The sequence below is a fragment of the Cetorhinus maximus genome, chromosome 5 (assembly GCF_964194155.1).
Source record: "Cetorhinus maximus chromosome 5, sCetMax3.hap1.1, whole genome shotgun sequence".
In the NCBI taxonomy this organism is placed as follows: Eukaryota; Metazoa; Chordata; class Chondrichthyes; order Lamniformes; family Cetorhinidae; genus Cetorhinus; species Cetorhinus maximus.
The window spans coordinates 67731060-67756143 of record NC_135883.1 but is presented as its reverse complement, the minus strand read 5'-3'; the positions used below and the strand labels follow the sequence as shown (position 1 = coordinate 67756143).

The 25084-nt window shown below is 43.4% G+C and overlaps 1 protein-coding gene across 2 annotated transcripts in view; it reads right to left on the bottom strand.

The window, feature by feature from the left end:
- Window positions 1-25084, bottom strand: part of elp3 (elongator acetyltransferase complex subunit 3) — an 86513-nt gene that overhangs the window by 41174 nt on the left and 20255 nt on the right. The window contains exons 8-11 of one of the 2 annotated variants that reach the window (XM_078541949.1): window positions 24753-24914; window positions 21369-21495; window positions 4779-4972; window positions 369-459 (exon numbers count right to left, since the gene is read on the bottom strand). In XM_078541949.1, coding sequence (XP_078398075.1) covers window positions 369-459; window positions 4779-4972; window positions 21369-21495; window positions 24753-24914 — 574 coding nt within the window. The remainder of the gene's footprint in view (window positions 1-368; window positions 460-4778; window positions 4973-21368; window positions 21496-24752; window positions 24915-25084) is intronic. The other variant, XM_078541950.1, reaches the window with a different exon arrangement.

Here is a 25084-nt window from a genome sequence, read left to right as displayed (position 1 = left end):
CAGGACCAAAGGTCAAACTCCAAGGCTCATACCATGGGAATATTTGAAGAATCGCCTCATTGTTAAGTGTTTCTCACAAAGTCTGCAGAAATACTCATACAAACACATAGCAATACTGACCGCATACGACACAGCATCATGTAACTGTTTAGACTGAGGCAGCACAAACTGAATTGCAAAGTGTTAAGATTATTAAGGACTCAATCTTACTGGATATCTGTCACAGATTAAAACATTTAACTGCTTAGTGGTGATACTTTATTGACTCAATTAATTACATCACATACATTTTAATTCATTGTAACAAATTCCATCGGACAGGGTGAAATGACTTTTAAAAAAGTGCATATTTCCTTTTGACCCTTTACCTCAGTTCCCCAATCTTTCATCCTGGCCAAGGCTAGTTCTCGTAGGTTTCCATGCTCCACTCCAGAGCTGACCAGCGGCATTGGGATATCTCTACAAAAAAAAAAGAAGAGTTAAAATACTGATCAGATCTCATGAAGCCACAGGAACAGATACATTCATCAGACTAACTATTGTCCTAAACTATTTTGTTAAGGTCCCTTGCAGCCTACATTTGTTTGGCACATAGCTGACTTATGCATCCAAGTGGGGGAAACAGGTTGAAAATAGGTCAATACATTATCCAGGGTGGGGGACTAATAACCAGGGAGGAGGGTGAAGCCTAAGACAATAATGAGAATAATAGCAAAAGAAAGCTACAGTGGCTGTACAAGGAGGTTAAAAATAGCCTAAAAAGTAGGGAAGAGCTCAGAAATACAAGAAAACAGAACGTATTGGGAACATGGGACCCAAGCTAAAATCAGATCAGGATAAGAAAACGGCATCATGAAAGTTATATAGTTGATAAGGGATCAGAACACAATTAAAATTGTATTTACAGTGTGCAGACTGTTGAAGCTAAGAGGTACTGTGGGACTAGGAGGAGGGGATGTAGATCAAGAAATGACAATTGTGTTAAACGAAAATTGACCAAAATTAAAAAGTTACCAAACTGGACTAGCATTCATAACACAAGAAGACAGTCAGACACACACTATGAAGAAATTCAAAGCCCTGCATGTTTACACAGCACCAAGGTCAGATGGGATACAGTTGACAATTAAGTAGCCCAGTCTCTTAATACATCGAGAAGTTTCAAGTATGGCTGTGCTAGAGGGCTGGTTCACGTGATCAAAATAAGGGAAAAATTTGAGGGGGAGATGGGGTTGGGGGGAAGGGAGAGAGAGAGAGAGAGAGGGGGAATCAGAATAATAAACAGATTTGTCCTCAGAGCCTGACAGACAGTTTGTCATTACAGCAATAGCAGATAGGTTATACAGAATCTTCAACATGATTTCATGAGTTTATATTAGTTTACTTCGTAAATACTGGAATTCTTTTAGGCAGTGACCAGATGGAGGATTATACCTCATTTTTCATCAGGCAGCTGATGGGATTCTACAACTGATTGAAGAGGCAGTTTCCAGGAAGGCAATAAACCAACAGGGTCAACCTGCACTGTTGGAGGTTTTGACTTTCCACTGAATCATGAAACCACTGCTCCGCCTGCCTTCTCGCGAACATGTGGAAAATCAAACCGTACAATTTTGAACGGCAACATGGGACTTCTTCCTGGATTCCTAGCAAATATTCATCCCTCAACCAACATCACTAACACAGATTATCAGGTCTTTAGCAATGTGAAACAGTAATGCGATAAGTGTGGGATCTTACTGTGCACAAATTGGCAGTGTTTTCCTGTATTACAACAGTGCCTACACTTCAAAAATCTTTCATTGGCTGTAGTATAGGATGTACTGAGGTTGTGAAAGATGCTACATAAAAGTAAGTCTCGCTTATATCATGGATGGCAATGGTGCGGGGAACAGGTACGCAGTTCACCCTGAGAATTAGAAACCTGAGTTAACAGCAAGGGATGCAGATAGTTTTTGTCCTTTTCAAACTTGAAAAGAGGCATCTGAGAGGTGATCTTGCACAGATGTATAAAGACAGGCTAAGTGCAGAAAAGGCAACTCCAAAAGAATATAAAGTGTGAGAGTAAGGCAAGCGGTCACAGGTTTCTAATTGGTAAAATGTGGGACTGATTTTCAAAAGCCTTTCTTCACAGAGAATGATAAAGACATGGAGAGACCTCCTGGACACAGTGCAAAAACCCTGGAATCACTTAGGAAACAACTGGATGATGTAATGGGGCTAAAGGAAGGGTTGGGACTATCTGGAAGGATAAACTACAATGGACCAAATGTCCTCTCCTCTCTGGAATATCTCGAGATAGACAGAGTTGTCCAGGGATTGATAATGGAGGCCGTGACTGAACCCTCCCCCTCATGTCTCCCCAACCCACAATCCAGACCATTAAACCAGAGCAAAGGCCCAGAATGGCAACTCTCCCTGGGAGAGAATATCAACCAGGGTTTCAGTAGTATATATAGGCAAGGGAGTTCTTCTAATACTTCATGAGGGAGGAGGAGGATGATGTGGTATTTTTCCTCTCCTTTTTTCTTTTTAACTTACTGCCCAGAGTACAAAACTGCCCAGCTCCTTGGTTTTATGCTCCCTCTTTCATCACAACATCTGGGCACCTAGGCCAAGACTCATTCGAATTTCATGGCAGTTCATCATGTTGAACTATTTGTTCCACTTTGTCCACCCAATTTAAAATTCTCTGAGCTGCAGGACTGAAATAATGGCCCTCCATAAAGCAGCTATTCTATCACACACATACCCGTGGAAATAAAAGATACCTGGTGACCCCATGTGCCAGTTAAGAGTCAGTCAAAAGGCACTGATTACAGCGGACAAATTACTATCTCACACAGACATCAGAGAGAAAGGATATAATTCATAAGCCTGTCAATAATTTGACAGTTCTTCTGGCTTAAGTGACATGGGTATATCATTCTTTGCTCTGTCCATTTTAGTGCACCAATGTGGATTCCAAATGCTATTTATTTTTCAAAGGGCCAATATTCAATAAGGTTTAAAGGATTTTCAAGCATGCTGCACTGTATAGAGCACAATGGTCATTCTTCAATAGATTGCTTTATGGGCAGAAAACACATTCATTGATCCCCAATGAACAAAATACCAAGCTAGTCTCACAACTCCAGTGGCAACACTTTTCAGTATGAAGTATGATGGCAAGTATGCTCCTACTTCATTGTGTCGTGTGGAAATTGGATTTTTACTCTTAGATGCATTACAGTACCGATGATATTAAAACCCAAGTTATGAAGGTGGCAGCAGCAAGTTACAAAAGGACATAGACAGATTAAGTGAGCAAATAAAACTATGACAAATGGGGTAGAACGTTGGGAGTGTGCGGTGATTCACTTTGTCCCAAGAAAGGCAAACTGCAACATTTTCTTAATGGTGAGAACGTAGGAACTGTGGAGGAGCAAAGGGAATTGTGTATCCATTTACACAAATAATTAAAGTTTGGTAAACAGGTACAAGAATGGCTAATGGAATGTTGGGTTTTATCTCAGAGCTCAGAATAAAAAGAGGAGGAAGTTTTACAGAGTCTTGGTCAGGCCAGTCAGTCTTGGGCACCGAAAATCAGGAAGGATCTACTGTCTTGGAGGGGAAACAATGCAGATTCATCAGAATGATACCAGTAATAAAGGGTTAAAATATGACACCAGGTTGCATGAACTGGGCTTTTAAACTCAAGGGAATGAGGGGTGATAGAATCATGATTGTTAAAATAATAAATGCATTTGATAGAGTCAATATGTAGCAGCTATTTCCTCTGGTGAGAAATCCAGAACAGGAAGGAATATTCTTAATATTAGAGCCAGGCCATTTAGGAGTGAATTCAGGAATATCTTTCCACATGAAGGGCAGTGGAAATCTAGATCGCCCATCCCTAAAGGCCGTGAATGCTGGGAGTTAATTGAAATTTTCACGACTGAGATTGATGAGTTTTGCTTGTTGAGGGGATCGAGGGTTAGTGAGCAATGGGGTTGAGGTACAGATCAGCCGTGATCTAAGAGAATGATGGAACAGATGCATGGGGCTGAATGGCCTCCTCCTACATATGAACAAATGAAATTGATGGGCAGGAAACAACCAGCTGGTCCATTAAGCCTGCCCGTCCTCCTGTTCCTACGCACAACAGGTCAGCAAACATTCCCTGACCACCTGAAGTATTTAAAACTGCTTGTCTTTTTCAGGTGCTGACTGGCCTGTTGTGTACTTCCACCAACTTCTACTTTATTTCAGCTTTCTGGGCATTTGTGATTTTTCTTAGCCCTTTGAGCATTACCCTTTGCTTCTTGCTAATGAGCTAATTTTGGATCCAAATTACCACTTTCCCCAGAATCCCATGGGTTTTTACTTTTCTGACCAGTCTGTTATGTAGGACCTTGTCAAAAGCTTTGCTGAAATCCAAACTACATCAAACGCACTACCCTCATCAACCCTACTATGCCAGCACAAGATTCTGCACTGGGAGTGCTCCAAGTTCAAGCAAATAGCCTTGGTTGGGAAAAGTGCAGCCACCCCTTGGGGGCACATGCGTATGAAGAAAACTTAATCTCTTGTAACAGGCCACATGCAGCTGTGAGTCAAGACTGAGGTAAGAGTGGACACATTTTGTATTGTACAACATAACTGGATGATTTCTACTTACAATATTTGCAGCATGATTTTTACTGCGGTGTATTCTATCACAAGGAAACAAGTTGGGCTACACCCAGGAGAATATGAGTATTCTTAAGAAGCTGGTGGAAGATGCTGCTTTGAAGTACCTCTGAACACGATACACCCGGGTCCACGGTGGGACGAGTGCAAGGATTCGAGCCACCAAATCCACCAGTGTGCTGGGTGAGTAACTCTTGTATCTGCCAGTTTTCCAGAGCTCATAAAGTCCAGTGCCACGGATCACCAGTGTGGGGTATAGCTTCATGCCATCAGGGCGAAACGCTGGGTTCTCAAAGAACTCCTGCAACACAACAAATAGTGTAATTCACTGGAAGAGGAACCATCATGAAACTATTATGGATAGTTTATTGGCTGCTTAATATAAATGGCCCAGACTCTAAGCAGAACAATACCAAGGTTGAGATAGGAAAGAAGATGTGATAAATCAGGAAGACCATAAGATGACACCAAACTTGTGGTTTTAACCCTATCCAGCCCCCCTCTCCCACAATCCCAAAATCCATTCCTCTGACCTCAAGAAACTCTCCCTATGGTCAGACCATTGGTGGCCGTGCCTTCCCTCCCTAAACCATTCCACCTCTCTCTCCTCCTTAAAATCCACCTCCTCATCTAAAGTTTTGGTCAGCCTGCATAGAATTTCCTTCTTTAACTTGGTGAAGCTCCTTGGGACTTTTTCATAAATTAATGAAGTTGCTGTTATTTCAAATGGTAGTGAGTGTAGGTTAGGGAGAACAACATAGGACAGAATTTTGACCTCAACGGGTGGACTTGGCGGGGGTGGGCGGTCAGGGAGCTACCCGCCACCCGCAATTGATGCCAGAAGGCAATTTCACACTGGCGGCCCAATTAAGGCCGCCTAGTGTGAAAGCCGGCTGGAGGACCCCCGAGAAGGGGCAGGTGGGGGTGGGGGCTTGTTGCCAGCTGGGTCCGATGGCGACCGATTCAAAAGCGGCTCAGGTAGCCCCAGGGATATTTCCCTGCGTCGGAGTTGCAACAGCGACATGGCTGCAACCCAGGAAGGAGAACCCATGCAGAAGGTGAGGTCAGCAGGGCAATCGGCCCCGCATTTTTCCAACGAGTGCCTGGCTGCCCTCCTGGAGGAGATGGCTGCCAGAAGGGACACCCTTGTCCCCAGAGACAGGAGGAGGAGGCCACTGCACCTCACCAAGAGAGCATAGGAGGAGGTAGCAGCCCAGATGAGCAGACACGGCGTGGTGCGGTGCACTTGGATGCAGTGCTGGAAGCGCTTCAATGACCTGCTGCACTCAGGAAGGGTGAGTACTGTGTTGGCATGGGTCAGTATGGAGAAGTGGCCATCCACTCGTGGAGCTCAGGGGTGCTAGAGTCTGAGTGCGACTTGTCAATGACGCCAGAGTTGGCCAAGGGGGTGAGGTCTGGCTGCTTGGACTGAGTGCCTTGCAGCTCGAGGGCCACGACTTGGATGTGCCTTGCGAGGTGCTCCTCTGCAGGGGTTGGTCAGGGTGCGATGGCGCTGCAGGTAGAGTGTGGACTAATCAATGCTCCTCTATCCTTTCAGAAGACATTCCATAACAGTATTGAGAGGTTGCGGACTAGTGGGGTACCCTGACACCTCCTCATCTGCTATGAGCAAGAGACCTTGGAGCTTGAGAGGCGCCACGCACCACGGTCAACTGGCCGCAGTGAAGTCGGAGTGTCAGACGAAGGTAAGAGTGCAGTGCACTGAGGTGAGAATTTTGGCTTGGGCAACCATTCTAGTATACTCTCTTCGGTGATAAGAGCCTCGAACCAGGAGTCCCTATTGATAATCGAAAGACGAGGGCACCATGATGCAAATCTCCGCTGTCTCACCAGGGTGCCTGGCATGCACAGTGACAGTGTGATGACTTTAACTAATGGCATGTCCTTCTTCTCCCTTTTAGGTTCACCAGCAGGCGTTCACACTCAGGACCCTGAAGGCCCACCCCTGACCCCGGAGGACCTTCATGCTCGCCACGCACCTGCGTCACACCCGCTTTCTCAAGCAGGCACCAGAGCAGAAACCAGCACCTCAGTGGGCATAAGATCGCTGTCTAGTATCTTGGTGCACATTGGTGAGGGCGCTTCACAGTTGCTTGAGGCGCAAGCAAAGGCAGAGAGTGCCTAGGGCGCTGGCAGTTGGAGGACTGTTGATGTCCAGGAGGTTTCTCAGTTGAAGGCTGATGGGCTTCTGGTGTCGTTCATTAGGCAGCAGATGCTGGACGTCCAGCGGGGTGTGCGGGAGGATCTAGCAAAGATCCATGAGGGTATGCATGCCTTTATCTCCGTTTTGGAGGAGTCCCTGTGGAGCATGACCACTGCGTTGACCCTCATAGCCGAGCGCAATGCCTCCTCCATGGAAGAGTGGCGACTCACATGGAGAGGCTGCTCCAGGCACAAAATCAGGGATGCTCCTGGACCTGCAAGCCCACACACAGGCAATGATCTCAGCTGGTCAGTGTCCGTGTGAGATGGATAGGGCACCCAATGTCCCAGCTAGGCACCTGTCCATCAATGGTGAGCAGGGAGGTCCAGAGCAACCTCATGTTGGCGCAAGAGCTTCCTGTCGTCTCTGCAGGCTTCTCTCAGGGTGCTCTGGATGACAGCAGCAGCTCCTCCGCCCCTCTGCCAGTGACCGTGGCATCTGATGAGGCTGCGTCGGCTGAGGAGATGCCAGTCATGGCTGCTCCCTCCCAGGCGGGGCCAGCACAGGCTCCACTGGCCAGAGGACCACCGCCAAGGTCATCAAGGCCAATAATACAGCAGAGTCAGCAGACTGTCTCCAATGTTGGTGCCAATGAGGGGGGAAGCACCTAGACGCAGCACCCGTAAATGTAAGTTTAAAGCACCTTAAGCACAAGAGGGTCTGGTCACGGGTGATCTTTTGTTCCCCCATTTTGCTTTTCATTTTTTAATGGTGTGACTACCAGCACCGGTTAATGTTCAGTTCATGAATCTGAGAGTTCCAACATTAAATGACATTTGATTTTGTGTTATTGGCCTGAGTATGCTTCATTTGTTCTGTAGGTGCAGGGTAGGTCAGTATTTAATGCTGGATATGGGTCTCTTGAAACTTTATTGCACAGGCACTGAGTGTATCTTGTTGGCCAAGAAAATGCTCATTTCTGGGATCTCAGATAGAGGCAGCAGCTCTGGCAAGAGGTGGTAGTTCTTGTTTGGTAGCCCAGCTGAAGGAGCATTGGATCAATGTGTCCTTGGTGTCAATGCCTCCCTGGAGGTTAAGCAGGTCTGCCTCCACGCCCTCAGCGTTCTCTTCACCATGCTCATCCTTGGGCTCATCGTCTGTTGCCTGTACAGCTGCATCAACATCCTCTTCCTCCACTGGGCTCCCCCCTTGCCAGTGTCAGATTGTGGAGTGCGCAGCATGCAACCACAATCGATGACACCCGCTCTGGGGGGTATTACAGTGCGTCCCCTGAACGGTCCAGGCATCTGAAGCACATCTTGAAAAGACCAATGGTCCTCTCTACCGCCACCCTTGTGTATGCGTGGCTCCTGTTGTACTGCTGCTCCGCCTTTGTTCTTGGGCGGCGGAGAGGCGTCATGAGCCACCTTTTCAAGGGATAGCCCTGGTCACCCAGCAGCCATCCATCCAGTCAGACTGGAGCACTGAAGAGACTCAGCACCTGGGAGTGTCTCAGGATGTAAGCATCATGGGAGCTGTCAGGGTACCTTGCACAGACTTGCTGAATCTACACCTTGTGAATCACACACTATCTGTACATTCACAGAGCGGAATCCCTTCCTGTTGACGAAGGCATCCGGCTCACCCACTGGCGCCTTGATGGCCATATGTGTGTAGTCAATGGCACCCTAGACGCGGGGGAACCCAGCAATTGCTGCAAAGCCTCTGGCTCGCTCAGCCTGGCTGGCCTCGTCCGTGCGGAAATGAATGAAAGTCAATGCCCACCTGAACAGAGCTTCTATCACCAGTTTGACGCAACTGTGGACAGCTGATTGGGAGACTTCTCACAGATCCCCCACTTAGCCCTGGAAAGAGCCGAGGCATAGAAGTTGAGGGCTGCTGTGACCTTCAGAGCCGCTGGCATGGGGTATCCACCCACACAGTCGGAGCAGATCTCAGGCCCGAACATCTGACAAACGGAGTTAACGGTCTCCCTGGTGAGGCGCAGCCTCCTTCAGCATTGCACCTCAGACTTATTGAGGTAGCTGCATCGCCTCCAATAAGCCCCAGCAGCAGGATAGTGCCGTCATCTGCGTCTCCGTCCGCCTTGGACTTCCTGCTGGCCCTGCCCACCTTGTGCCTGCGCCTCTCTTCCCACAGGTTCCTCCCCTGGAAGCTGCATTGGGACACCTGGCCTCTTCTCCGTTCTGCCCCTCTGTGCCTCCTCAGAGGAGGTGCCTCCAGCAGAGACCACAATCCCCATTAGCAAGGTAATGGAAGGGTGTCTGATAACTGGAAGGGCCCACACGGTATGAATCCTCCAAGGGCCTGGAAGACACCAATGAGTCCTGAAATGGCCTAGAAATGCTCAGAATGAAGCTCTGAACCGAGATGAAGCTGTCCAGTTCAAATAAGCAACCAGCAGCACACGATCTCCAAAACTCCTCATTGCTCACATTGACAATGCTGCTGACCCTTCTTATCCCACCCATAGTTGAGCTTTTGCAAATTGTAGCTTGTCCATATGTCCGTTTTGCCTGTGGTGACGGCCGAGAAATTGCATGGGCAACATTAAATCGCTGACAATTGGGGTGTCAAGGGTCTTAACTGGCCTCTTAATTAATGGCAGGCATGGCTCCGTCTCCCATGCTTGCCCACTAACCAAAAGATCGCGCGAATGCGCGTTGACTTCAGGACGCTCGCCTGACATCAATGCACGTCATTTCACGCTCGAGCGGGTCGGGTGCACGCCTGCCCAAAATATTTCAATACTCAATTAGCAGCAGTCTAAGATAGAACCCTGTCATTGGATTGTAATATTTCCTTTATATATACCCAATACTTAATCTTCTGGGCTGAATACAGAGATATTGCGCGACTATTACTGTTTTAATGTTCACTAAAATCCTTTGGTGGAATAGTTGCCTCTGTGAGGGTGTCTATGCAGCAAATAAGATTATGATCACTGAGTGCCAGTTAGAGTGGAGCTTTCATTACCCTTTAGAAAACCATAGCACCAGAACTGCAAATTGCAGTAAAAGTGCAACTGTAAAAATTTTGGGGCATTTTTTTGCATGATATTTTGTCGTGACTATTCACTTAACCTTATTACAGTTCAGGCAGACTGACCTGTCAATTATAATCCATGAAATGCATGCGTTTTACAGGGATTACTTTGATAAGCTTTGAATTACCTGCCATTGTAATGGAGCAGGTTTGTGTTGAAAGAATACGCATGACACAGCTTCTCATGCATGACACAGCTCCTTGCGCATGGTGTCTGTGCCAAGTTGATGTATGTGTTTTGGTCTGTCATCCCTTTTTAATAGTCAAACAATCTAGAGCATGTCCAGTGGAAATTGTTGCGTTTATCAGTGCTCAATGAGATGTCTCAGGTGTCAGATTTATTGAATATTACATTCACTAACAGAAGTCAGCAGTTGATTTAATCTCTGTATTACAATAATCTCAATAACTACTGATTTATAGCCTTATTGGCCCATTAAAATTGAACTAATCAAACGATGGCATGCTAACTTGCAGGCTGGTTGGTTTACAGAGGCACAAAGGGATGCATTTCAGCTTATTGAGCCCATGTCAGCGCCAGTTGTTCTACTGAATCTGTCTTCTCTTCCATTTCCTTGCCCTCGCCCTGTAAAATCAATCCTGAGAGTTCTGTATCATATGCAGTAACATTACAAAATTGGCACGAAATTCAAATCACTGCCTGTTGATCAAGTCTAACTCAGCTCCAGAAATGCTGTAGCAGCCTTAGTGCTATCCTAGTACCTGTGCATGAACCCCACCTAAAATTGAAGCCATCAGGATCATGCTGCAGGGAAGAACAAGGTGAATGCATTATCACACCCAGCAACAAAAGACAAAACACATGTCCACTGTCACACACTAACAGTGAACAATAAAACACACTGCCCACTATCACATCCCAACATCGAATGATAAAACACACTGCCCACTATCACACCCCAACATCAAACGATAAAACACACTCCCCACTATAACACCCCAACATTGAACAATAATACACCCACCCACTATGACAGCCCAAAATCAAACAACAAAGCATATTCCCACAATTACACTCCAACATCAAATGATAAAATTCAGGCCATATATCACACCCAACATTGAATATTAAAACAAACTCCCACTATCAACACATCTTGAGTGTGGGTATTCTCTGAGTGTGAGTACAAATGTCAATTTTATCTCTCACCAAGTACCATAGGACCTGAACATTTGCGAGATATTGACTGGAAAAATGGAGGAGCAGGAACAAGGAAAAAAAGAGTAAAATAAGTCAATGTTACTGGATATTCCTAGTTAAGGTCCACTGGGCCATGCATCTGATGGTAAATGGCTTCAGTTTCTCAGAAAGGAAATTGAGCTGTCAGCATAGGAAAGCACTCTAAATTTATTTCTGTCCTTTCAGTCTCAGAAATCCTACTAATTGATGCCATATACATGGCAAATGTGAATCATATAAAATAATAAAAGGTACATAAACATATGAAAATGACAGACAGGAAAAGACCAACTGCTCCATCGAGCTTGGCCCATTCATCCACATTGCAATTAGGCATTATGGTTGTTAATGGTCCCTCCCAGCAGCAGCCATTTTATGTCCTGGGAGAAGCAAATAAAAATCTATGGCTTCCTGCCCTGTGCAGTGTTACAAAACTCATTTAGCAGGGGCTCAAACATTAACATCTAACAGTGATGAACACTGCTACTCTTTCATGCCATACATGTTATCAGCTCTTTATCTTGCACTGACAGCTAAATTAAGTCTCCTACAAACTAAGACCTGTGTATTTTTAATTAGATTTGAGTGCTTGGTTTTAACCACTAACCCCTAGCTGTGGTCTAACGTTTATTGCCAGTACTGGGGAAGCGTCTTATGTCTCCGTGCCTCTCTTGGAAGGCAGAAAATCACACTCCAGAACAACGTATTCAGGCTAAAACTGTAAGATTTATTTGCAGGCTAAACAACTTGTATTTATATAGCACCTTTAATATAATAAAATGTCCCAAGGTGCTTTACAGGTGTGTAGTCACACAAAAGTTCACACTGAACCACATAAGGAGATAGCAGGACTGGTAACCAAAAGCTTGGTTAAAGATGTAGGCTTTAAGGAGCTACCTAAAAGGGGAGAGGGAGGTAGATGAAAGCATACCGCCAATGGTGTAGCTATTAAAATTGGGCATGCAAAAAAGGCCAGAATTGGAATATACAGAAGCCAAATGATGCAGCAGGATGCTCAATTGATACAATGCTTAAATATAATGACAACAGGATCAGTCCACAGCCAGTATATATACCCACTTTTCAGAAAGTATTTATTGGAGTTTGGTGAGCAACAGGATTTGGATGAGAGTCAAGTTTGTCAGCGATGGTTTGTTCAGATATATATGCGCATGGCCAAAGCAAGGCACAGCTAATCCATCAGAATTCGGATTTCCTGCTGAATTTAAGAAAATGGGAGAATTTCTCAGTCGAGCCCAGGGACCTCTGAAGTCAGAACTGTCAACTGTCCATAATTCAAAGCACAACTATGGATAGAATACTCAACAGATGTCATCTGGGTTCCAGAAATAAAGCCCATGGACCCCAACTAATTTCTAGATCAATCAACTTGGCCTGGTTCTTGCCCAGCTCAGCCACGTTCATTTGTGTTAAACTTGAACAAGACTGCTGGCAAAATCAAACTCTTTAGCATTCCTTGTGTGGCTTACAGCTGCTTCCAAACTGGGTTATTAACCATCACCTATGTAGGAAAGATTTTCAATTAAATTTTGGGATGTAAAGTTTTTGGTCCATCAGAAATCCTGTACTTTGATGAAATACATACAACCCATTAAATTCCACAGAACCCTCAGTCAATTATATTCGAGCAAAACATCCACATACAGCAGTCATTGGTCTTACAGAATGGGACCCTGCCACAATCCTGCTTTCAATAGAAATGTCTTTCATTATTTTTTCCTCTTTCTCTGTTACTCTCTCTTGGGAATTCACTATGTTTCTCCAGCTTGTCTGGGCCTCCTTCTTTCTGTGTTTGTGTTACTCTTCCCTTTCTCAGGTCTTTTTCTGACATTCTTTCCTCCTGTCTCCAATTCTGTCACTGCCTCAGTTACTCAAGCAATTCCTTTGACTGCCATTCTCTTTTACACACAGGGATGAATCACAAAATATTGGCATGCAGGCACGGCACATAATTAGGGAGGCAAATGGAGGGTTGGCTGTCATGAAGAGGTTAATGTCTATAATGTTATTGGAAATTATTTTTTTAAAATAGAGTTTAATAGTGTCTATGTGTGTGTCTTAATTGGATTAAAGCCAGCTGGTCTAGAGGCTTTGATGCATAGAAAGTAGTGGTTTGAAATGGTAATTAGATAAACATGGGGAAGTTTTTGGAAACAAAGGTGTCAAGGGGACAATTTGCATTTTTAAATAAACCATTCAAAAGAATGGGTGAAATCCTGCACCTAGCTATAAGATGCCAAGCAATGTGTTTATTTTTCAGCTTACTAATAAAATTGGTGGAATGATAGGATATTATTCTTAGAAGATGTAACATTTAAAACCTAGTGATACAATGGAAAATTTACATTCAAAGGAAAAGCTAGGTATAAACAGAAAGGAATTTGTGTGTGTAAGGCAGAGGCACTTAAGAACTAACCAGCCTGTACGCCTCCAACTGTATCTGCAAGGAACCAACTTGCAAGGGACCTTATTTTGAATTTGTAGGGTCAAATGTGCTTTGCCTGGGGTCTTTTTAAATCTCTAAGTTTTACTGTTGTCTTAACGGGGGTGTAACAGAGTCAGATTAATTAGGGAATTTTTGTAGTTATTATAGTAGTAATTGTGTAGACATATATATGTGCTTACAATTTTTCTTGTATTAATAAATTGTTGTTTAATTTAGTTTTATAAAAAACCTCTTGAGACTCGGTGGTCTTATTACTACTGAATTCAAATGCTGCATCTCAAAGCATACAAATTGCAAAAATGGGTTATGACAGTTGTTTCAAGTTTCCCTCTGGGATTTGAGTAACTCAGCCTTTACCATTGGCCGTGTCATAATATGGCCTTTATTGCAAGGGGGATGTAGTATAAAAGTAGCAAAGACTTGCTACAACTGTACAGGGTGTTTTTAAGTACTGCATTCTGTTTCAGTTTCTTTATTCAAGGAGGGATATACTTGCGTTGGAGACAATTCAACAAAGGTCCACTAGGTTGACTCCTGGAATGAGGGTCTTGTCTTTTGAGAAACGATTGAGACTATTGGGTCTATACTCATTGGCGTTTAGAAGAATGAAAAGTGATCTTACTAGATTCAAGATTCTGAGGGGGCTTGACAGGGTAGATGCTGAAAGGATGTTTACCCTCGTGGGGAAATCCAGAACTAGGGGGCACAGTTTCAGAATAAGGGGTCTCCCATTTAAAACAGAGATGAGGAGGAATTTCTTCTCTCAGAGGGTTATTAATCTTTGGAATTCTCTAGCCCAGAGAGCAATGGAGGCTGGGTCATTGAATATATTTCCAGTTGAGTTACTTTTTGATCTACAAAAGTTCAATTGAACCTGCCTCCACCACCCTCTCAGGCAGAGCATTCCATACCCTAACCACTCACTATGTGAAATGGTTTTTCCTCATGTCACTATTGCTTCTTTTGCTAAATCCTTAAAACTGTGCCCTCTCGTTCTCAATCCCTTCACAAGTGGGAACAGTTTCTCCCTATCTACTCTATCCAGACCCCTCGATTTTGGACACCTATCAAGTGTCTCAGGAAAACAGTCCTAACTTCTCCAATCTAGATAACTGAAGTTCCTCATGCCAGGGACCATTCTCCTGAATCTTTCCTGTGCTTTCTCCAAGGCCTTCACGTCCTTCCTAAAGTGCGGCATCCAGAACTGGACACAATACACCAGCTGAAGTTGAACTAGTGACTTATACAAGTTCAAAATAACCTCCTTGCTCTTGTACTATATGCCCCTATTAATAAAGCCTAGGATACTGCATGCTTTATTAAAAGCTCTCCCAACCTGTCCTGCCACCTTCAATGAACATATGCACACATACACCCAGGTCCCTCTGCTCCTGCACCCTACTTTAGAGTTGTACCCCCTATTTTATACTGTCTCTCCATGCTCTTTCTACCAAAATGAATCACTTCACATTTCTCTTCTTTGAACTTCATCTGCCACCTATACACCCATACCACCAACTTTTTTATGTCCTTTCGAAATTTTACACTAGCCTCAAGTTCACAATACTTCCGACTTTTGTATCATCCGCAAACTTTGAAATTGTGCCCTGTACACCAAGGTCTAGGTTATTCATACGTAATCAAGAAAAGCAAGGGTCCCAACACTGATCCATGTGAACTCCACTACAAACCTTCTTCCAGCCCAAAAAACATTCATTAGCCACTACTCTGTTTCCTGCCATTCAGCCAATTCCATATCCAAATTGCTACTGTCCCTTTTATTCCATGAGTTATAACTCTGTTCACAAGCCTGTAATGCAGAACTGTATCAAATATCTTTTGGAAGTCATGTACATCACATCAACAGCATTGCCCTCATCAACCCACAGTGTCACCTCTTCAAAAAACTCCAGCAAGTTAGTTAAACATGATTTTCCCTTAAGAAATCCATGCTGGCTTTTGACTATTAACTTTGTTCCGAATTATTGTTTCTCGAAGTTATCCTTACACCATTTTTTTAACAAGGGTGTGACGTTTACAACTTTCCAATCCTCTGGCACCACCCCTGAGTCTCAGGAAGACTAAAAAATTATGGCCAGTGCCTCCACAATTTCCATTTTCACCTCTTGCAGTATCCTTGGGTGCATCTCATCTGCTCTAAAGTACAGATAACCTATTTAATACCTCCTCCTTTCCAATTTTAAACCCTTAGTTTCTTTTGCCTCCTCTTTTACCACGGCTAGGGTAGCATCTTATTCTTTGTTAAAAATAGATGCAAAATATTCATATAATATCTATGCCCTCTACCTCCATGTGCAAATTCCCTTTTTGGTCCCTCATTGTCCCTACTGCACCTTTTACCACCCTTTTTCTATTTATATGCCTATATTTGAGATTCCCTTTTATGTTAGCTGCCAAAAGGCAATCCTTTATTACAGAAGGATTAATTATACAGGGCCTTGGAGAGGCCATATCTGGGAGTATGGTATACAGTTTGATTCTCCTTACCCAAGGAAGGATATAATTACCTTAGCAGGAACAGGACAGAGGTTCATTAGATTAATTCCTGGGTTGAGGGGATTATCCTATGAAGAGATGTGTTTATGAGAATGAGATGTGATCTCATTGAAACATACAAAATTCTTAAGAAGCTTCATGGAACAGATGTTGAGAGGTTTTCTCCTGGCTGGGCTTGAACTAAGATTCACAGATTCAGAATAAGTGGTTGAACATGTAGGACTTAAATTAGGAGAAATCTCCACTCGAGGGTTGTGAACCTTTGAAATTCTATACCTCAGAAAGTGGTGGATGCTTAGTTGTTGAGTATATTTAAGACAGAAATTCATAGACTGTTGGACACTGAAGAGAATCAAGGAATATGGGGATAGTGGGAAAAGGTGGAGTTGAGGTAAAAGATCAGCGATGACTTAATTGAATGGCTGAGCAATCTTTAAGGGCTGAATGGGCTACTCCTGTTCCTATTTCTTATGTTCTTATGTTTTCTTCTTATGGTCAATGAGCTGAAGTAACTACTTCTTGGAAATCGATGGAGACAAGTTCAATTCACTTACAACATTTACAGCTGTCAAAATGGTCTCCAAGTCCATTGGTGCAATTAACTCAAACCCAGCTACAAAGACACTACAGTGATCCTCCTTATCTACCAGACCTGACAGGTCTTTCTCACTTGGAGCAAGACTCACTCATTTGGTTTTAAAATATAGCGTTTGGCACCTCTCATTCCACAATACAAAGACAGCCCCACATATTTTAAGCAGGTCTCACTCCACTTGAGTGCACAGTTCTAACATTTCCTCAGTGCAGATGGCACTGCTTACGTCCATTTTGTCATCAGAACCTGGACAAGTCATTCATGCTAGAGCTCCAGCATCTGTGCAAAACAGCTTCACTTCAAAACAACGCTGCAGTTAAAATGTCAGTACGATCTGAACCTGGAGTCAGAGCTTGGCTTGAGACAAGGATAAACTTCCGGAGAGATCAACCTCATCTCATTTGCCTGTTAGATCCATCCTTGACATCTCATTTACATTCCACAGATTTACCACTGATGTGAAGCCAAAACAATTTTTGCACAGGCATTAAACATGTGATGTGAATGCGCTGTCAAAGAACATGGATTTAGAAAAAGTAATCTTCCCATTATAAAATCAATAAAAACAAGCTTACAAGAATTATCTGAGAGGGTGAGGTATTTACTGAAGATTCTAAATTATTGCACGAAAGTTGTGAAAATGCTGAGTCACTCAGCTTGCAAAACATATTCAATTAAACCTAACAAAATGGTCAAATATTCCTCAGGGGATAAATCTTTTATGATTTCTGATGCTGCACTTTTGAAGAGACTGTCTAACTTCTAACTACATAACATACTAGCACCATGAATGCATGTGTGTTATCATGGCAAAAGCTGGTATCAGTAACAGTGATAATGAAGCTGTCAGATTGTCATAAAAGATGTGAGCTTTATCTAGAGCCAAGATTGGGACCAAATAGCGAGCACCAGGCTAGAAGACAGGCAATCAGATATGTTTCAAGTGAAAAGACGAGTATGGCAAGGCTGTGTACTGTCACCGAAATTATTCAATCTGTACACAGAACAAACATTGAGAGAATTAGATGTAATTCCAGGGGTAAAAATTGGAGGCAAGAACATAAACTTGCTGACAACACAGCACTACTTTCAGAATCAGAAGAGGTGCTACAAAATATCATAGATTGAGCAAAATCTAGAATTTTAGAATATGGATTGAGTATGAACAACAAAAAGACAAAAACAACAGTAGTTAGAAGGAATGCATTAGAAGAAACTAGAGTGAAGATTGCAGTTTTTTTAAATTCATTCATGGGATGTGGGCTTCACTGGCTGGGCCAGCATTTATTACCCATCCCTAATTGCCCTTGAGAAGGTGGTGGTGAGCTGCCTTCTTGACTGCTGCAGTCCATGTGGTGTAGGTGCACCCACAGTGCTGTTAGGGAGTTCCAGGATTTTCACCCAATGACAGTGAAGGAATGGTGATATATTTCCAAGTCAGAATGGCAGGTGGCTTGGAGGGGAACTTCCAGGTGGCGGTGTTCCCATGTGTGTGCTACCTTTGTCCTTCTAGATGGTAGCTGTCATGGGTTTGAAAGATGCTGTCTAAGGAGCCGTGGCGAGTTCCTGCGGTGCATCTTATAGATGGTACATACTGCTGTCACTGTGCGTCGGTGGTGTAGAAAATGCCAATCAAGCGGGCTGCTTTGTCCTGGATGGTGTGAAGCTTCTGGAGTGTTGTTGGTGCTGCACTCAACCAGGCAACTAGAGAGTTTTCCATCACACTCCTAACTTGTGCCTTGTAGATGGTGGACAGGCTTTGGGGAATCAGGAGGCAAGTTACTTGCCGCAGGATTCGTAGCCTCTGACCTGCTCTGTAGCCACAGTATTTATATGGCTAGTCCAGTTCAGTTTCTGGTCAATGGTAACTCCCAGGGTGTTGGTAGTGGGGGATTCAGTGATGGTAATGCCATTTAATGTCAAGGGACAATAGATAGATTCTCTCTTGTTGGAGATGGTCATTGCCTGATACTTGTTTCTCAGAATGTTTCTTGCCACTCATCAGCCCAAGCCTGGATATTGTCCAGGTTTTGCTGCACTTGGACATGGACTACTTCAATATCTGAAGAGTCCTGAATGGTGCTGAACATTGTGTAATCATCAGCAAACATCCCCACTTCTGACTTTATGATAGAAGGGAGGTCATTGATGAAGCAGGTTAAGATGGTTAGGCCTAGGACACTACCCTGAGGAAGTCCTGCAGTGATGTCCTGGAGCTGAAATGATTGGCCTCCAACAGCTGCAGCCATCTTCCTTTGTGCTAGGTATGACTCCAATCAGTGGAGAGTTTTCCCCGATTTGCAGTGACTCCAGTTTTGCTACGGCAAATGGATGGTGTCACGCTGGAACAAGTAGATAAGATTGTCTATTTGGGACAAATGATAACAGAAGATGGTAGTTGCGATGCTGAAATCCGAAGAAGGACAGTGATTATCAGAAGTAATTTCATGAAGATGAAGGATGCATTAATGACAAGAAAACTCAAGTTCGTAACAAGGAAAAAAGCTCATAAAATGCTACAGTCTATCTGCATTCCTATATACCTCAGAAACCTTGGCAATAAGTAAAGAGCTATGGAAGAAAATAGATGTCTTTGAAATGTGGATGCTAAGATGTATGCTTAAAATTTCATACACAAATCATAATACAAATGAAGAGGTGCTTGAAATTGCAAGCAAGAACTCTGAAAAGTGACATCCAGAAAAGAAAATGTCAATTTTTTGGCAATTTGATCAGAAAAGCTACAGAGATCTCTTCTCGAGAGCAAAGTGGAGTGGAGCAGAAAGAAGATCAACCTCGGCATAGTTGGGTGACTGATATCCCAAAGCGGCTGCAGACGAGCTACAGTGGATGGATGAGGATGGCACAGGACAGACGAGTATGACATAACATGACACCAGATTTCCTGGTAGAAGTAGCTACAAGAAGATTTATTATTGCTCTTTAGGGAAAGAAACTTGCCGTCCTTACTCAGCCTAGGCCCATATGTGACTCCAGACCTACAGCATAGTGGTTGACTCTTAACTTCACTCTGAAATGGCCCAGCAAGTCCGTCAAATGTATCAAACTGCTACAAGTAACTCACGAGGAAATCCCACCACCACTTTCTCAGCACAATGAGGGTTGGGCGATAAATAAAAGCAAAATACTGCGGATGCTGGAAATCTGAAATAAAAACAGAAAATGCTAGAAAAACTAAGTAGGTCTGACAGCATCTGTGGAGAGAGAAACAGAGTTAACATTTCGAGTCTGTATGAGCCTTCTTCAGAGCTAGAGAGAAGTAGAAATGTGATGAAATTTATACTGTTTAAGGGGGGTGGAGCAGGTGAAGCTGGATTGAAGGCCAGCGATAGGTGGGGACTAAGGAGAGATTGACAAAGATGTCATGGACACAAGACAAAGGGATTGTTAATAGTAGTGGTAAGGGCTAAAGAAGGTGGCATAAAGTTAAGAAAATGGAATGTGTGAATAGCAGAACAAGAGACAGTACTGTGTGAAAGAACAACATGGAACAAGTTACAGGTGGCCCTTTAGGGGGTGGGGTGCAAAGTTCCAGTGAAGCCCAACACAAATAGGAGGAACAGCACCTCATCTTCTGTTAGGCACTTTACAGCCTTCTGGACTTGACAATGAGTCCACCAACTTCAGACCATGAGCTCTCTCCTCTATCTTCACCTCTTTTTAAATCCCTTTTTCTAAATTTATTTGTATTTTTTATTTCCCCATTTTTTATTAACTTTTTTTATTTAATTATTTTTATTCACTTTATTCATTGTTTAATCCCCCTTTTTTATCCCCTTATCCCTTTTTCTATCCTTTTTCCCAACCACCGCCCCTCCCCCCATCCCATCCCCTAAAGGGCCATCTATTTCTTGTTCCATGTTGTTCTTTCACACAATGCTCACACTTGTTCTGCTATTCACACATTCTGCTTTCTTACCTCTATGCCACTATCAGCACCTTCTTTAGCCCTTACCACTACCATCAACACTCCCTTTGTCTTGTGTCCATGACATCTTTGTCAATCTCTCCTTAGCCCTCACCTATCGCTGACCTTCCATCCAGCTTCACCTGCTCCACCCCCCCCTTAAACAGTATAAATTTCATCACATTTCTACTTCTCTTTAGCTCTGTAGAAGGGTCATACAGACTCGAAACATTAACTCTGTTTCTCTCTCCACAGATGCTGTCAGACCTGTTGAGTTTTTCCAGCATTTTCTGTTTTTATTATGGGCAATAAGTGTTGGCCTTGCCAGTGAAGCGCACACCCAGAAAATGAAGTGGTAGTTCAAGGAACATACGAGTTACACAAGCATTTTCATTTTATGTTGAAGCTTCTTTTGTCCCAGTTTGTACTGATCTGGAATACACTGCTTGAAACAGTGGTGGAATCATATTCAATCGTAACTTTCAAAAGGAATTTGGATTTATACTTGGAAAAAATTAACAAGCTATGAGGAAGGAGCAGGCCAATTAGGTTGCTCTTTCAAAGGACCGGCAAAGGCACGATTGTCTTCTCCAGTGCTGCTGGAGTGCTGCCAAGTGCAGGTCAATGACACAGGCTCATGTATGCTGTTGTGTTGAACTGGCCATTGTGCTTCTTTTCTCGTTTAGAATGAAGACACTGTTGGATGGTGAAAATTACTGCTTACTTGGACAAAGGAAGACCCAGCTGATGAACACTTACAATGAACTGTTCGATGTCTCTCTCCAAGCCAACATTAGGAAGGTCCGGCATCATGTGTGCCACAACTTTAAAGCCAGCATCCTTTGCCAACTGGAATGACTCACACACGGCCCTGACAGTGTGACCCCTGAGGAAAGAGGAGAAGCAAAGGGTTAGCCAGGCGAGTCATGAGCTCTATCAGCAAGACACAGTCAAACACCCATCTCCATTTTCTCCTTCCCTATATTTTCTGAACACTTTATATCCTTGAATATTAAGCAACTAGGTGCTGGATCTGACAATGAGGTGGACTAAGTGTCTGTGGTGGACACTTTGGGTAAGAGTGATAATCGTATTACAAGGTTTAGATCATTTCCATTATTGCCACTACATCATATTCCCACATGGCTATTTGTGCTTGTAACCCACCAACCTTATTCACCACATTTTATGCATTCACATGCATTGTAAAGCTGTTGTGCATTCCTTGTAGCACTTTTTAGTCTGATCCTTTTGACTGCGGTGTTGTTCCCTTCTCTAGTATTGTCCAACACTCTCACTTCATGCACCTTATTCCTCTTTTCTACTTATATATGTTGGCACCCACCTCCGCTGCCAATTTAGTTTAAACCCTTCCAAATCACACTAGTGAACCTCCCCGTCAGGACACTGGTCCCAGTCCTGTTGAAGTGTATCCCTTTTTAATAGGTACCTCCTGCTTCAGAACTGGTCCCAATTCTTTAAGAATCTGAAGCCCTCCCTCCTGCACTATGCCTTCAGCCAAGCATTAATCCTCCCTATCTTCCTACACCAATCCAGATGTCAATAATGGAGAGGTTCAGCCAAGTGTGGGACAAGAGGAGGAATATAGTTGTGGGGAGTCTGTTATGGGACAAGGAAGGACATAGCGAGCATGCATCTGTTACAGAATGAGGACAGATGTAATCAGCGTAAATCTATCACAGGACAAGCAGGGATGTAGTGAATTAGAGTCTGTTAGGGGTCAGTAGGTTAGATATAGTGATGGCCAGTATGTTTTGGGATAAATGAAAGGACACTATCGGGGGTATAAGTAACATCTTGTATAAATATTCCATGATCGCTTTCTTTAGCATTTGCCAGAATTCTTTATTCTAGTGACAAATATTGAATCTTATTTAGAGCCTGCACATCAGAAGTGGCCATGTGACCCATGGCAATGTAATTAATTAATAAATAACACTTTGCTCAATTTCCTCCTTACGACCAAACAGGTCCTTCAGAATCCTAATAGTGAAGGAATACTAGGAAAGCATGTTACACGAAAGTCATGAAGAAGGATTTTTTCAGATTGGAATTCTGCACAAGTGACTCTGTTATTTAAGAAAGGTGACAGAGGTAAAGCTGGTAAATATAAACTGGTCAGCCGAACATCCATTCTCAGAGGCAATTATTAGTCAACTAAAGGATGAGGTGACTGAACACCTTGAAAAGTTTTCATGCCTACAGACACGACTGAATTTTTTGAAAATGTGACTAAAGTTGTGGACACGGGAATGTCTATGCATATTATTTATATGGACTTCCAGAAAGCATTTGATAAAGTCCCTCATAAGATGATTGTTAGCTAAAGTTTAAGCTCATGGAATTAAAGACAAATGATTGACTTGGTTAGGAAATTGGCTGAGCAGAAAGAGACAGAGTAGGGATAACAGGCAGGTACTTTAATTAAACAGGTGTCCCACAAGGTTTTGTAATGGGGCCTAAACTGTTCACTGCATTCACTAGTGGCTTAAATGATGAGATAGAAAGCCACACGTCCAAGTTGCCAATGATACAAAGTTAGATGGGCATTGTAAGCAGTTTAGATGGAAGCATGAAGTTATAAAGAGACAATAATAGATTAAGTGAATGAGCAAAACTGTGGTAAATGGATTTCATAGGCAAATGTAAGGTCATCCACTTTGGAACTAAAAGGGATATATCAAAGTAATTTCTAAATGGTGAACAGCTAGAAGCAGTGGAGGTCCAAAGAGATTCAGGGATCAATGTACATAGATCATTAAAATGACATGAACAGGTACAAAAAATATCAAAAGGCTAATGAAATACTGGCCTTTATGTCTAGTGGACTAGAATACAAGGGGTTAGAAGTCATGCTTCAGCTGTACAGAGTCCTGGTTAGACCATATCTGGAGAACTATGATCAGTTCTGGGCACCACATCTTAGGAAGGATATACTGGCCTTGCAGGGAATGCACTGTAAATTTATTAGAATGATATCTGGACTCCAAGGATTAAATTATGAGGAAAGATTACGCAAACTTAGGTTATATTTTGGAATTTAGAAGATCAAGAGATAATGTGGTTGAAGTTATCAAGATATTAAGGGGAACTGATTGAGAGAAACTATATATACATAGCCTAAAATTTAGAACCAAGCCTTCCAGAAGTAAAATTAGAAAACATTTCTCTACACAAAGAATGGTAAAAGTTTAGAACTCTCTTCCACAAGCAAGTGTTGATGCTAGATCAAGGTAGATGCAGGGAGGGTGTTTCCCCTGGCTGGGGAGTCTAGAACGAGGAGTCATAGTATCAAAAAAAGGGGGCCTGCCATTTAGGACTGAGGTCAAGAGAAATTTCTTCAGTCAAAGGGCTGTGAATCTTTGGAATTCTCTACCTCAAAGGATTGTGGATGCTCAGTCACTGAATATATTCAAGTCAGAGGTCAATAGATTCTTGTGTACTAAAGGAATGAAGGGATATGGAAATAGTACAGGAAGGTGGAGTTGGGATAGAAGATCAGCTATGATCTTACTGAATAGCGGAGAAGGCTTGAATAGCTGAATGGGCCTCTTCTTCTCCTAATTCTCACTCACTCACTGTTCCAGAATCACTTCATCCAATTCAGGGTCGCAGGGAGTCGGAGCCTATTTCGACAGGAAATGGGCACTAGGCGGGGTACATCTAAGACAGGACATCAGTCCATCACAGGCCACACACACTCACACACACAGGCAGACACAGGGATCAGCTTAACGTAGCCAATCTACCTAACCAGCACATCTTTGGGCAGTGGGAGGAAACTGCAGCACCCGGAGGAAACCCACACAGACACGGGGAGAACATGGAAACTCCACACAGACAGACACCCGAGGTCAGGATGGAACCTGGAGCTGTGAGGCCACCATGCCGCCCCAAATCCTAATTCTTATGCTCTTAATTGTTCATTTTAAATCTGAGATTGATAGTTTTTTTTAAACAAAAAATATTAAGGACTATGGAGCAAAGGTAGATATATGGAGAGAGGCCACTGATTAGCATGATCTTACTGAATGGCAGAACAGGCTCAAGAAGCGAAATGGCCTACTCCTGTTACTATGTTCTAAGTGGCAATTTTAACAGTGCCCAAGTCAAATGCCCCACCTGTTGGTGTCCCTGGCCACATCCTCGTAGACACTCTGCACCCCAATCTCCAGCCGTGTGCACCCATATTGCAGCATGTCGCTGAGATGGCGCTTCAGGCAGTAGTCTGGTCTGGTCTCGATGGTGATCCCAACACACTTGGTATTGCTGCGCTCAGAGTACCTGAAATCAATTTAAATCCATTGATCCAAAGGTTATCTGAAGAGTGGTAATGGCAAAACAATGATCAGCTCTCACACAATGCTAGGTCACTGGTACTTCTAGGCTACATCCACCACATACAGTCAGTTTCAAGCACTGTACATCATGGTGGCAGTCCCACCATGGTCGGC